Source organism: Erinaceus europaeus, chromosome 2 (genome assembly GCF_950295315.1).
Source record: "Erinaceus europaeus chromosome 2, mEriEur2.1, whole genome shotgun sequence".
NCBI lineage: Eukaryota > Metazoa > Chordata > Mammalia > Eulipotyphla > Erinaceidae > Erinaceus > Erinaceus europaeus.
Genome location: NC_080163.1, coordinates 42,075,846 through 42,089,003, shown reverse-complemented (window position 1 = coordinate 42,089,003; position 13,158 = coordinate 42,075,846). Strand labels below are relative to the sequence as shown.

General features: G+C 40.8%; 1 protein-coding gene across 7 annotated transcripts in view; it reads left to right on the top strand.

The window, feature by feature from the left end:
* Positions 1–13,158, top strand: part of KLHL3 (kelch like family member 3) — a 152,138-nt gene that overhangs the window by 27,442 nt on the left and 111,538 nt on the right. For 4 of the 7 annotated variants that reach the window (XM_016185783.2, XM_060178485.1, XM_016185784.2 and 1 more), the window contains exon 2: positions 645–764. In XM_016185783.2, coding sequence (XP_016041269.1) covers positions 645–764 — 120 coding nt within the window. Of the gene's footprint in view, positions 1–644; positions 840–13,158 lie in introns of those variants that run through there. The other 3 variants (XM_060178475.1, XM_060178479.1, XM_060178502.1) reach the window with 2 other exon arrangements.

Below are 13,158 nucleotides of genomic sequence, written 5' to 3'. Positions count from 1 at the left end.
AGGCTCTGTGCCAGTACTATGAATCCACCACTCCCCATGGCCATTTTTTTTTTCTTTTTTCCCTTTCTATTTTATTTGACAGGTCAGAGAGAAATTGAGAGGGGGAGATAGAGAAGGAGGGAAAAAGATAGAATCTGTAGACCTGCTTCACTGCTTTTGAAGCTTCCCCCCTGCAGGTGGCGAGCAGGGGCTCAAACCCAGGTCCACACACATGGCGATCTATGTGATTGACTGGGTGTGCAACCATTTGGTTCCTTTACTTCAAAACATTATATTTAAATATAATGCCTGATAGATAGTAGGTTTTATTAAATATTTGTTGAGCTACCATCCCTATAAATTGAGTATCACAGTGCTTATTCTCCCTTTCTATTTCTTCAGTGGACAGGACATATAAGAGAAAAGTCCTTCTACAAAAAACATACAGATGCAAGTCAAAAAGGAACTAGGTACCAGAGAATGTACTTTACATTGGAAAATTTTGGAGAAATGCATTTCCTTCCATGCTGACTTTGTGGTGAAGATAAAAGACTAATAGATGCTCCTGGCAGATGAGAAAATGCATGGATTTATGGCAGTTGAATGAATGGGTTTACCAGCATTTGATCTTTACTTACTCTTCCCACTCTTTTTCCTATTTACAGCATCAAGCCGAAGTCTCAACCCCCAATACAGGCTGGGGATGATGAAAAGAACCAGAGGACAATCACTGTCAACCCTGCCCACATGGGGAAGGCGTTCAAGGTTATGAATGAACTGCGGAGGTACTTTTCCTATTTTGCCTGTGCCCTTTCGGAAGAAACTTGCTGGGTGAGCGTCATCAGGGACTGAAAACAGAAGTCAGTACACCACCATCTAATAATGCATCCTCACTTCCCCCATGCACTCTCAGACAGTTGGTTGGCTTCTCCTTTCAAACACTGATTAAGACAGAATGGCTTTCAGAAAACTACATGTATCATTTTAGTGCTTAATCACAGGGGAAAAATTCTTTATGAATGTAACTTTCTGTTCATAAGCTTGATTTCCAACCAAATCAGCTGTTTGAAGACAAATAATAGAATGATTGCAACACCTACACACAATTGCAGAGTAAAGATTGTAGGTGCTGTGCATTTGCTTTTGGTTTTTCTTTCTCATTTTTTGGTCTGAACTTAGCTTGTGAACCACACAAATGAAAGTAAGTGGGATTGAACATTGTTAAGGAAGAAGGAAAATGCAGATCTACTCATATATATCTGAGCTAATGATGATGGGTGTGCTGGTTATTTGTAAGGCTGCTTTTTATTTATTTATTTTTATTTTATTTTTTAAATCTTTTTAAAAAATATTTATTTTATTTATTTATTCCCTTTTGTTGCCCTTGTTGTTTTATTGTTGTAGTTATTATTATTGTTGTTGTCGTTGTTGGATAAGACAGAGAGAAATGGAGAGAGGAGGGGAAGACAGAGAGGAGGAGAGAAAGACACCTGCAGACCTGCTTCACCGCCTGTGAAGCAACTCCCCTGCAGGTGGGGAGCCGGGGTTCGAACCGGAATCCTTATGCCAGTCCTTGTGCTTTGCGCCACCTGCGCTTAACCCACTGCGCTACAGCCCGACTCTCAAGGCTGCTTTTTAATCTCTTTTAGTGTAAGTAAGAAACATTTTATATACTTAAAAAATTAACTTAAATATCACTTTGTTATAGGATTGTTGTTGTCCTAGGGGTATATTCTACATTTTCCCAAGATAAGTGTCAGTACACCTTACCTTTCATCAAGTTGTCATCCTCCTCTACCATAGTGCACTAAATCTCTAGGTCTACCTTAGTAGTCCTCTCTCCTCCTGTAAGACTCCATTTGTTGTGACAGACTACGATGTGAATATTAGATGAGCTTGTTGTAAGACAGGTTAAGGCACTGGGTATCTGCTGGGCTAGCTTTGCTGGAGAGAAAGACAAGGAATTTGTGGTGGCATGGTAATACAATTCTTTATTGATGAGGATGCTCCAGAGTCGGGTGTGAACACAGTGGGTTTAGGCCACGTGGAGCCAGCAAAATGGTCACCTCCTGCTCTGCATGCCAGCCCTTCTCCAGGTCTTCTCCAGGTCGGGACGTGGAAGAGAGAGAAAAACCAGGAACAGCAGCTGGCTTTATAGGGTAAAAATGGAAGTGGCAAGTCAGAACAGGATTGGCTAGAAAAGGGGGTGGAGAAAACAAGGCACTCTGGGAAGGTAGAAAGCTTCCATAGCAGCTGTTGTGAAGGTTCTAACCAGTGGGATTAACCAATACCCTGCAGGCAGGGCAGGCCTCAGGCAAAACAATAATTATGTAAATAGACCACAGCATCAGTGTTGGAGCAGAGCAGAGGGGATGCCCGACAGGTATCTCCTCCTGTACAAAGGCTGTTGTTTACAATCTCTTCCTTATGAGAGTGCTCAGAAGCTTTCTGGTCCATGCCATTACTTACCACATATGCCATTCATTTGTGAACTGTAATTGTAAATCTCTTCTTTGGTTTTATCTTTATTTCACGAGCTCCCCGATGACAAGGGAGAGTTTTGAATCATTTTACTTTCTAGTTTCTGATTCTTCATAGGAAGAACTTCATGCATTCACCAGAAATCTCCAGTGGCACTGGCTAGACTCTGGGTAGGTGGGTGGTGGTACAAAGTAAGAAATATAAATAGATAAGTGAAAGTGAACTTCCTATAGTACAAATAAGTGTTATAAATAAGGGATACATCAGTTGCTTGCCAGTTGGCAGGTGTGTAGAAATTGTTTGTTTCTTTTTAAATTTTTTAAAAATTGTGGTCCGGAAGGTGGCACAGTGGATAAATCATTATATTCTCAACCATGAGGTCTCGAGTTCGATCCCCAGCAGTACATGTACCAGAGTGATGTCTGGTTCTTTCTCTCCTCATATCTTTATTTATTTATTGTACAGAGATAGCCAGAAATTGAGAGGAAAGGGGATGATACATACATATATATACACACACACACACACACACACACACACACACACACACACACACACACACACATATATATATATATAGAGAGAGAGAGAGACACCTGCAGCCCTGCTTCACCACTCACAAAGCTTTTTCACTGTAGGTGGGGACCAGGGCTCAAACCTGGGTCCCCTGAACATTGCAACATGTGCACTCAACCAGATGCACCACCACCTGGCTCCCAGTTGTTTGTTTCTTAAAGAGTACTGTTGAAGTCAGCATGTTAGTCTGAAGCTTGGGAAACACTTCCTACAGGAGATGATGCTTGTCATAATTTTTATTTCAGTGTATTTTTATTGGTGATTTAATTTTATAAGATAATAGGGGTATAATTCCATATGGTTCCCACCACCAGAATTCTGTGTTCCCATCTCCTCCATTGGAAACTGCAGTAGTTTTCCCAAGGTCCCCAAATAAATATATTATCTATCTATATCTATGTACCTATATCTATATTTATTTCCAATTTTTTTAGTAATCTTGGCCTTTACTTCCTTTCTGTCACCCATACACCTATTACTACTACTGGGAGTCTTTTCTGTTTTCTTTCTGTGTTTCTTTTTTTCTTTGCTTTTTAAAAATTTTATTTATAAAATGGAAATATTGCCAAGACTATAGGATAAGAGGAGTATATTTCTACACAATGCCAACCCCCAGAGCTCCATTTCCAATCTCCTCCCTTAATAGCTTCCCTATTCTTTATCCCTGTGGGAGTATGGACCAAGGATCATTATGGGGTGCAGAAGGTGGAAGGTCTGGCTTCTGTAATTGCTTCTCTGCTGAACATGGGCTTTGACAGGTCAATTCATAATACCAGCCTGTCTCTCTCTTTCCCTAGTAGGGCAGGGCTCTACAGAGGCAGGGCTGCCATACACCTGATGGGGTCATCTGCCCAGGGAAGTCCAGTTAGCATCATGGTAACATCTGGAACCTGGTGGCTGAAAAAGAATTACGATAGAAAGCAGAACAAATTGTTGACTAATATTGAACCTAAAGAATACTGCAGATGAAGATTTAGGGTCTTCTTTTGGGAGAAAGATGGTTGGTCTATTTTAGGTATATTCCAAGGGGCCCTTGACTTTGCTAGTTTTTGCCTGAGCCTGACATCTAGTATGCAGGTGGACCCATGTTATTATCTGGGGAGATGGTGTCATAGTTGGAAAAAGGACTAGAAATCTGGATCAGGGAAAAGATTACCTCCTAAAAGTATATAAATATTGTTAACTATAAACCCCATCGATTTGATCTGGGGCCCATATTCAGCAAAGGAGTCTGTGTAACCTCTGCATCCCCTGTAGATCTGAACTCATATAGTCATGGCTAGGAACATATCAGGCTGCACTAATTTCAAGACCCATCTTCCTTGGGTAGTAGGTAGAGTATGTTGCGCAATCTCCCTTTGGAGAATGGAACAATTCCTACCATTGTTGATCCATATTGAGGACAAGGTATTATAGGGGTCCATAAAGAGGTACCTTATGTTTTTTCTGATGGAGATGACCAGTGACAGTGGAGAGTTATCTGTTATAGGTGTAGACCCATCATGTCTGTGTGAGAATACCAGGAATCCCAGATAGGGCCCCAGGTGATGGGGTGGCCCGGTAGTGACTAAAGAGTCATCATTTAACGTATGCCAGTCTCTTGCCCTTATTCAGTTTTTGTAGTCCTTACTTTGACAAGTTTAGCTTTGGAGTGATTGAAGGCTGGGTGGTAAAAGGTAGGTGAGGAAGGTATCTAGGTCTAAGTAGAAAATGTTTCATAGGTACTTTCTGATATCTTTTTAGGTCTTTCTATTTGCTTCATTTATTGAGTCACTGCAAATTATTTTGCTTTAAGGTATATATTTTCCCCTAACTTATGGATATATGTATATATGCCCTATCTCATGGACCCTGGTCTATATCTGGGTTTTAGGTTTTGTTAAGAACTGCTCCACCCTAAATGGAATTCAGGAGTCCTATGAACTAGGAAAGGTCTCACCAGAGTAATGAAGCTGAAGAGTTGACATTCCATACCTGACATCTCTGGATGTAGTCCGAAGTGAAGCATGCCGAGGTGGTACTGGTTGCATTTATTAAGTTGGGATCAGCAGATGCAGTATCAGTTGCTATGACCTGAGAGAAGCATGGAGGAAAGTGAGTCCCACCACAGAGGTTACAGGAATGGGAGATGTATAGGCTTTATAGAGAAAGGGGAAGATTCCTTCTGTCTTAGGCCAGGGAGAACAGAAGCAACTGGTGGTGTTACTTTATATATTGATGGGGTTTACAGTCAACAATATTTATACCTCTTTCCCATATTAGGGAGCTACTCTCTTCCCTGATCCAGCTTTCTGGTCATTTTTCCAGCCGTGACATCATCTCCCCAGCAATAAGTTGGATCTACCTGCATATCAGATTTCAGGCTCAGGGAAAAAAAAAAAACCTAGTATAGCCACAGGCCCTTTGGAATATAACTAAAATATGCCTACTAACTATCTATAAAATGGAGGACCCCCCCCCCAACTCTTCATCTGGACTATTCCAGCCTTCAGAATCATGATTGGTCAACAATTTGTTTGGCTTTGTATGTTAACTCTCTTTTCAGCCACCAGGTTCCAGATGCTAGCATGATGTCGACTACACTCCCCTGGATAGACAACCCTACCAACGTGTCCTCAAGCTCTGCTTCCCCAGAGCCCCACCCCACTAGGGAAAGAGAAAGACAGGCTGGGAGTATGGATTGACCTGTCAACTCCCATGTTCAGTGGGGAAGCAATTACAGAAGCCAGACCTTCCATTTTTTGCATCCCACAATGACCTTGGGTCCATACTCTCAGAGGGTTAAAGAATAGGAAAGCTATCATGGCAGGTGATGGGATACAGAGTTCTGGTGGTGGGAACTGTGTGGAGTTGTACCCCTCTTATCCTATGGTTTTGTCAATGTTTCCTTTTTATAAATAATAAAAAAGATACAGCTATATATAAGTAGTATAAAAGGACATAAATTATGGTGAGGTCTTATATGATACAGCAAATCCTAACAATGGAATTTTGAAAGTTAACTCAATTACCAAATAATTTGGTTATAGCAATAACTATTTATTGTATTCTTAAACCCTAATACAGCTTTTTAAATTTTTTAAATTTATTTTTTATTTAATAATGACAAACAAGACCATACGATAAGAGGGGTATAATTCCACACAATTTCCAACACCAGAGTTCCCATCCCTTCCATTAAAAGCTTTCCTATTCTTTATCCCTCTGGGATTATGGACCTAGGATCATTATGGGATACAGAAGGTGGAAGGCCTGGCTTCTGTAATTGCTTCTCTGCTGGACATGGTTGTTGGCTGGTTGATCCTTAACCCCAGCTTGTTTCTGTCTTTCTCTAGTGGGGCAGAGCTCTGGGGAAGTTGGGTTCCAGGACACATTGGTGAGGTAATCTGCCCAGGGAGGTCAGGTTGGCGTCATGGTAGTGTCTGCAACTTTGTGGCCAAAATAAGTCAGAAACAGAAGGATGAATATGAGATGATCTCACTCTCAGGCAGATGTTGAAAAACAATATCAGAAGAGCAAAAACAAGTAGAACCTAAACTGGAGTTGGAATATTGCACCAAAGTAAAAGTTTGTGGGGTTGGTAGGGGGCTGAGTACAGGTATAAAAAGGATTAAAGGACCTAGTGGGGATTGTATTGTTATGTGGAAAACTGAGAAATGTTACTAAGCTTAATCATTGCCCATTTCATCCATTTTGTCCCAAAGGACATATTATATATATATATTTTTAACTGTTGAGTAGTCTTCCATTGAGTATATGTCCCATGACTTTAAAAAATATATTTATAATCTTCAAATTAGTGCTTTTTATCCATTGTTAAAGGGTCCTTCCCTCACCAAATCTACCTAAGTATTCTTCATTGTGTTCCCCTCCCTGATATTTTAAACCTTAAACCAGGAAAATGAAAATATATGCACCAGAGATTATGTGGGCCATTTGCTCAAAAATGGATGACCCTGACCCCATGCAGAGACTGATGTCCATTTTTATTTACTTCTAAGGCCCTGCCTTCACTTCCTTTCTAAGCCACACTTACACCTATTACAACTTCCAAGTGTCCTTCCTTACTCCACTTATCACTCAGATAAGCGAAACTGCCTGACTTCCTCAGGTGTTGTTCTTCACACTTATTTCCCTCTCAATGATAGTGTAAAACCAGAAGGTTTCTAGTCACCAATGTTCTGGGTCCTGGTGGAACTGGGGTTCAGAGGCTTCTGGTCATTTTCCCTAATATTTTCTCCTCTAGGAGTATGGACTAATATTCTTTTTGGGGTGCAGAAGGAAGGATTTTTAGCTTTTGTAATTGTTTTTCTGCTGGACATCAACACTGGCTGTTTGATCCGTATCTAAAGATAGTCAGAGCCTATCTTTCCCTAGTTGGGTAGGGCTATAGAGAGGGGGAGATTTCAGGACACATTGGCATGGTCATATGCTTAGGAAGTCAGGATGAGATTGTAGTAGCATCTGGAACTTGGTGGCTGAAAGGCAGCAAAATGTAATGCAGGACAAAATGCTTAATAAACCAGGACCAAAAATTAGAAATAGTGCCAATGAGAATAGGAACTGTAGGGTAGAAGAAAGCTAAAATGCCTATTTTAGGTATGTTCCTTGGAGTTCAGGACTTTAATAATCTTTGCTTGAGTTTGATAGCTAACATGAAAGTGGACTAAAAATATTGTCTGGAAGTGTACAACAGAACTTGAAAGCTTGAAAGCCTTGAAAGGGTTAGGGCAGAGAGTGGCTCCCAAACTTATATCCCAAAAGATATATGTAAATTCACAACAGAGGCAGTATAACAGGATAATAAATCAGAAGACACATCAAGGTATACAAGCAAAGTCCTAGGGGTAACACTTTTATTTATTACATTTATTTATTTATTTATTTATTTATTTAATATAGACAGAGTGGTAGAAAGAGACCACAGAACTGAAGCTTCCTTCAATGCAGTGGGGGCTGGGCTCAAACTTGAGCTGTGCACATAGCAAAACAGCACACTACTAAAGGGATCTATACCACTAGCTCCATTGTTAACGCATTGGAAAATATCTTTAATTTAAAGTATGTGTTTCAGTCTTCCTCTCCTCCCACTTCCCTCTTACCAGAGCACTGCTCAGCTCTGGCTTCTGGTGCTGTGGGTAATTAATTGAACCTGGAACTTTGGCTTGTTCAACTAGTTGTGCACTTAGCTTTGCTAGTTCTGTTTTCAGCTCTCTGATTACCTTGAGATAATTAGTGTTTTCTTTCAGAGTCTCATTTGTTTTTCCCCATTTCTGATGACATTACTTTCAAAAGCTTTTCTCACTCCTGTAACTGTTGCATCAGTTAGTGTTTGGATATTCTCTTCTTATGTGTTTCCATCTTTTGGGGGCTTTTATCTGGACTTTTGTCCTGATTAATTTCTCCAGTGTTTCTTCTTGGTTTAACCATTGTGTTTAGTGTGATACGACGTTCCTCTCTCAGTACTTTTCAGTCCTCTCATCTCACTTGCCTGGATTGACTTGTGTCTAAGTAGGGTAGTAAGAGTTCACAGTTTTGGAAATTATCAGTTCTTTTAATGTTATCTGAATCCCTGAGGTGAAGCACAGAGGTTGTTAAGCCTTCTTATCTTCTTTATATTCCCAGCAGGCTATGGGATCCTGAGGCCTTTTTAAACTATAAGTAGATTGTTTATGTTAATCACTCACTTATAATCAAGAGATAAAACAGGGTGGGGGATAGATAGCACAGTGGTTATGCAAAGTGACTCCTATGCCCCAAGGGTCCAAAGTCCTGGGCCTAATCCCGGCCTCACCCCCAACTGGAGCTGAGCTGAGCTGCACTCTGTGGTCCAGTGTTTCTGAATAAATTCTTGTTTCTGAGGGAATTATTCACCTTTTCCCTTTATTTATCATGAGACTGATGTAAAAAGGCTCCTACTATGTAGCCACAACTCCTGACCACCAGGAGTGTAGATTTTCTACTGAGTCATCTGGCCAGCTCTTTGTCCCTCTGCTGGCAGTATAGGGCTTCCTTGCTGCTGTTCCATCCCCTGAGGGGAAACAGCAGTGGAGACCCACAAATGTAAATTGATGAGGCTTAAGTTCTCTTCCCTTCAGCAGTCTTTGTTGATAACACTCAGGCCAGATGTGGTGTTTCAACTGGTAGACTGTCAGACTGGCACCAGCTACTCCCGAGTAGGTATAGACTTTTAACCCCAGGAATCTCTCCTTAAGCCCCTCTGTCCACGAACTACATATATTTTCACTCACCTTTGGCTTGGTGGGTTCCTGGAGTGATTCTAGTCTTATCTTGTTGTGTTCTCCAGTGATCCTCTTTGCTATTCCTAGTTGAGTTAGGAGTGAAACCTGGGACTTTGGATCATAGCCATGATAGTATCTCTGCATAACTATTATGCTATTCCTCCCTCACTTTTTCTCTTAGTACTAATTTACATATATGAATATATATATACATATATATATATTACTAAGTGTTCTATTATAAACTGCTCTGTCACAAGTATGGACTCTGAAGATAAGCATCATGTTTTCAAATCTTGATATCAGTAATCATTAGCTGTGTGACCCTGGACAAGTTAATAAGTCTTCTTGAGCTCATCTTTCAACCATGAAATGAAGCTAATATTAATTCCTGTCTTGTTAAAGAAAGCTAATGAGTAAAGTTCTTAGAGCAGTAAAAATACACATACTACTTGTGCTAAATATTTGTGCACATTTACTGTTATTTCTGTAGAATGAGGCTCTAGAAGTAGACTTGCTGATTTCAATAGCATCTAGCATAATGAAAACAATACCTATTATTTATATTTTGTTATGAGCCTTTGACAAACAGTGAATATTCTGTAAGTGTTAGCTATGATGATAATGAGATGTTAAGCATTGTGTTCAATTACAGGAATAAGGTGGTAGATAAGGAAATCAAAATCTTGCCCTTTATTGAAAATTGCATTCTATTGTTAAAAGGTTGTATCAAACTCCATGGTATTTAAAATGGCTAATTTTTGAAAACTAGTGTAGAGTGGGTGGTATGGAGGTGGGTGGGGAGGGGCCTGAATAACACGTTATTATTGATCTTGTCAGTTTAATGGTAACTGGAGAGAGGCATACTTTGGTTTGATGAAGCCTTGAGCAAAGCATCTTGCCATCTAGGGATTAAGCTAATGAAATGTTACATGATATTCTAGGCATCTGGGGTTGTTTCTTGCATTGTTTTCACATTCTCATCACTCATTCTTAAGCTATTTTAGTTCAAGCACACATGTTCTTTGCAATTTATGAATCACACAATTCATGAGTTTCCTATTTGTTTTACTTTCATGGTTGAGAAGGACTGTTGGTATGGCAACTACTCAGCTTTCCTTTTCCTTATACATTTCATTGCTCTTCACTGGCAGAATCAGCAGCTTCTCGGTAGCAGAGCCCAAGTAGCTCTTTGACTTATGCCTTAACACTGAGCTAGTAATTGGAGGTATGGTCCTTTTTAGAATAGCAACCCCGTCTTAACTCTTTTTCAGAAAAATGAATAAGTAAGTAAATAAATAAATAAAATAGCAACCCTTGATCAGGTATGAAAAGGAGAGAAAATCTTTTCTTTTGTTTTATAACTTTTTATTTATAAAAAGGAAACACTGACAAAAAACATAGGATAAGAGGGGTAAAACTCCACACAGTTCTCACCACCAGAACTCCGTATCCCACCCCCTCTCTTAAAGCTTACCCATTCTTTATCCCTCTGGGAGTATGGACTCAGCGTCATTTTGGGGTGCAGAAGGTGAAAGGTCTGGCTTCTGTAATTGCTTCCCCACTGAACAAGGGTGTTGACAGGTCGATCCATAGTCCCAGCCTGTCTCTCTCTTTTCCTAGTGGGGCAGAGCTCTGGGGAAGCAGGGCTCTAGGACACATTGGTGGGGTCATCTTCTACATCATCTTGAGCAAGTCGTTTAAGTTTTTTTTAAATTAATGATATAATAATGATTAACAAGATTGTGGGATAAGAGGGGAACAATTCCATATAATTCAGTTTCAACCACCAGGGTTCCATAACCCCCTCCTCCATTAGAAGTTTCCCTATTCTTTATTCCTCTGGGAGTATGAATCAAAGATCTTTATGGGGAACAGAATGTGGAAGGTCTGACTTCTCTAATTGCATCTCTGCTGGACATGGGCATTGACAGGTCGATTTATACCCCCAGCCTGTTTCTATCTTTCCCTAGTGGGGCAGGGACCTGGGAAGGCGGGGTTCCAGGGCACATTGGTTAGGTTGTCTGCCCAGGGAAGTCTGGTTGGCATCATGAAACTTGGTGCCTGAAAAGAACTAAGATATAAAGCAGAACAAATTGTTTAATAATTAGGAACCTGAAGGTAAGAATATAGCAGATGAGATTTGGGGTCTTCAAGTTGGAAGCAGCTAGGAAGTTTATTTTAGGTATATCCCAAGGGGCCCATCACTTTACTAATTTTTGCCTGAGCCCAACAGCAAACATGCAGTTAGGTTAAAAGTATTGTCTGGGAAGATGGTGTCAGAGTTGAGAAGAAAATAAGGTTAGAAAGCTGGATCATGGCAGAGAGTAACTCCCAAATATGGGAAAAGCATAAAAATATCTTTAATTGCAAACCCCATCGATCTGACCTAGGACTCATGTTTATTTATATTCAGCACAGGAGCCTGTGAAACCTCTGCATCTCTGTCAGTCTGAGCTCACATTTCTTGGTCACAGCTAGGAAAATTCTAGGCTGCACTAATTACAGGACCAGTCTTCCTTGAATGGCAGAGTGTGTTTACCTAGTCTCCTTTTGGAGAGTTAGGCAATTTCTACCACTGTTGTTCTACATTGAGGGAAGTGTCCTATAGAGGCTCAGAAAAGGGGTTATGATCATGTTCCTGATGGAGATGACCAGTGGTGGTTGAGAGAGGGATCTGTTAGAGGTCTAGGCCTATCATATCAATATGGGAATCCCAGGATTCCCTGACTAATGCTCCAGATAATGGGGTGACCTGGTAGTGACCAAAAGAGCCATTGTTAAAGTGTTCTGGTCTCTTGCCCTTATCCAGCTTTTGTAATCCTTACTTTACCTGACAGGGCTAGGCTTAGAGTGATTGACAGAAGTGAAATAGGAAATTGGTGAGGAGGGTATCTAGGTCTAAGTAGTAACTATTTGATTAAGTGCATAGTGGTGATTTTTTAGGTCTTTCTACTTGCTTGCTGCACTTAGACTTGCTGCACTTACAGTCACTGTAGACTATTGCACACTTTTAGTTTAACTTATGGATATATATGCATATGTGCCCTATCTCATGGGCCCTGGTATATACCTAGGTTCTATCACTTTGTTAGAAAGTGGGATACGGAGTTATGGTGGTGATAATTGTGTGGGGTTGTACCCCTCTTGTCTTATGGTTTTTGTCAGTGTTTCCTTTTTGTTTTTTTCCTCCAGGGTTATTGCTGGGCTCCGTGCCTGCACCATGAATCCACCGCTCCTGGAGGCCATTTTTTCCCCCTTTTGTTGCCCTTGTTGTTATAGCCTCATTGTGGTTATTATTATTACCATTGTTGCTGTTGTTCGTTGTTGGATAGGACAGAGAGAAATGGAGAGAGTAGGGGAAGACAGAGGGGGAGAGAAAGATAGACACCTGCAGACCTGCTTCATTGCCTGTGAAGCAACTCCCCTGCAGGTGGGGAGCTGGGGGCTCGAACCGGGATACTTATGGCTGTCCTTGCACTCTGCGCCATGTGCACTTAACCCACTGCACCACTGCTGGACCCCCCAGTGTTTCCTTTTTATAAATAAAAATTAAAAAAAAAAAGAAATCAAAACTTGGAATACACACACAAAAGAAAAAAAAAGAGAAAGAAAAGTGCACCACCCAAAACGGAACTAAGGAATCCTATGAGCTAGGGAAGGTCTCACCTGAGTATTGGAGCTGGAGGGTTGACATCTCAGGCCTGGAGTCTCTGGACACAATGGAAGTGAAATATGTTGAGGTGGCACTGGTTGCACTGATTTGGTTGAGGTCAGTGGATGCAGTATCCAGTGGTGTGGATCAGGAGAAGCATAAAGGACAAAGAGCAAATCCCCAGAGGTTCTGGAACTGGGGCATCTTGACAGTCTTAACCTTTTA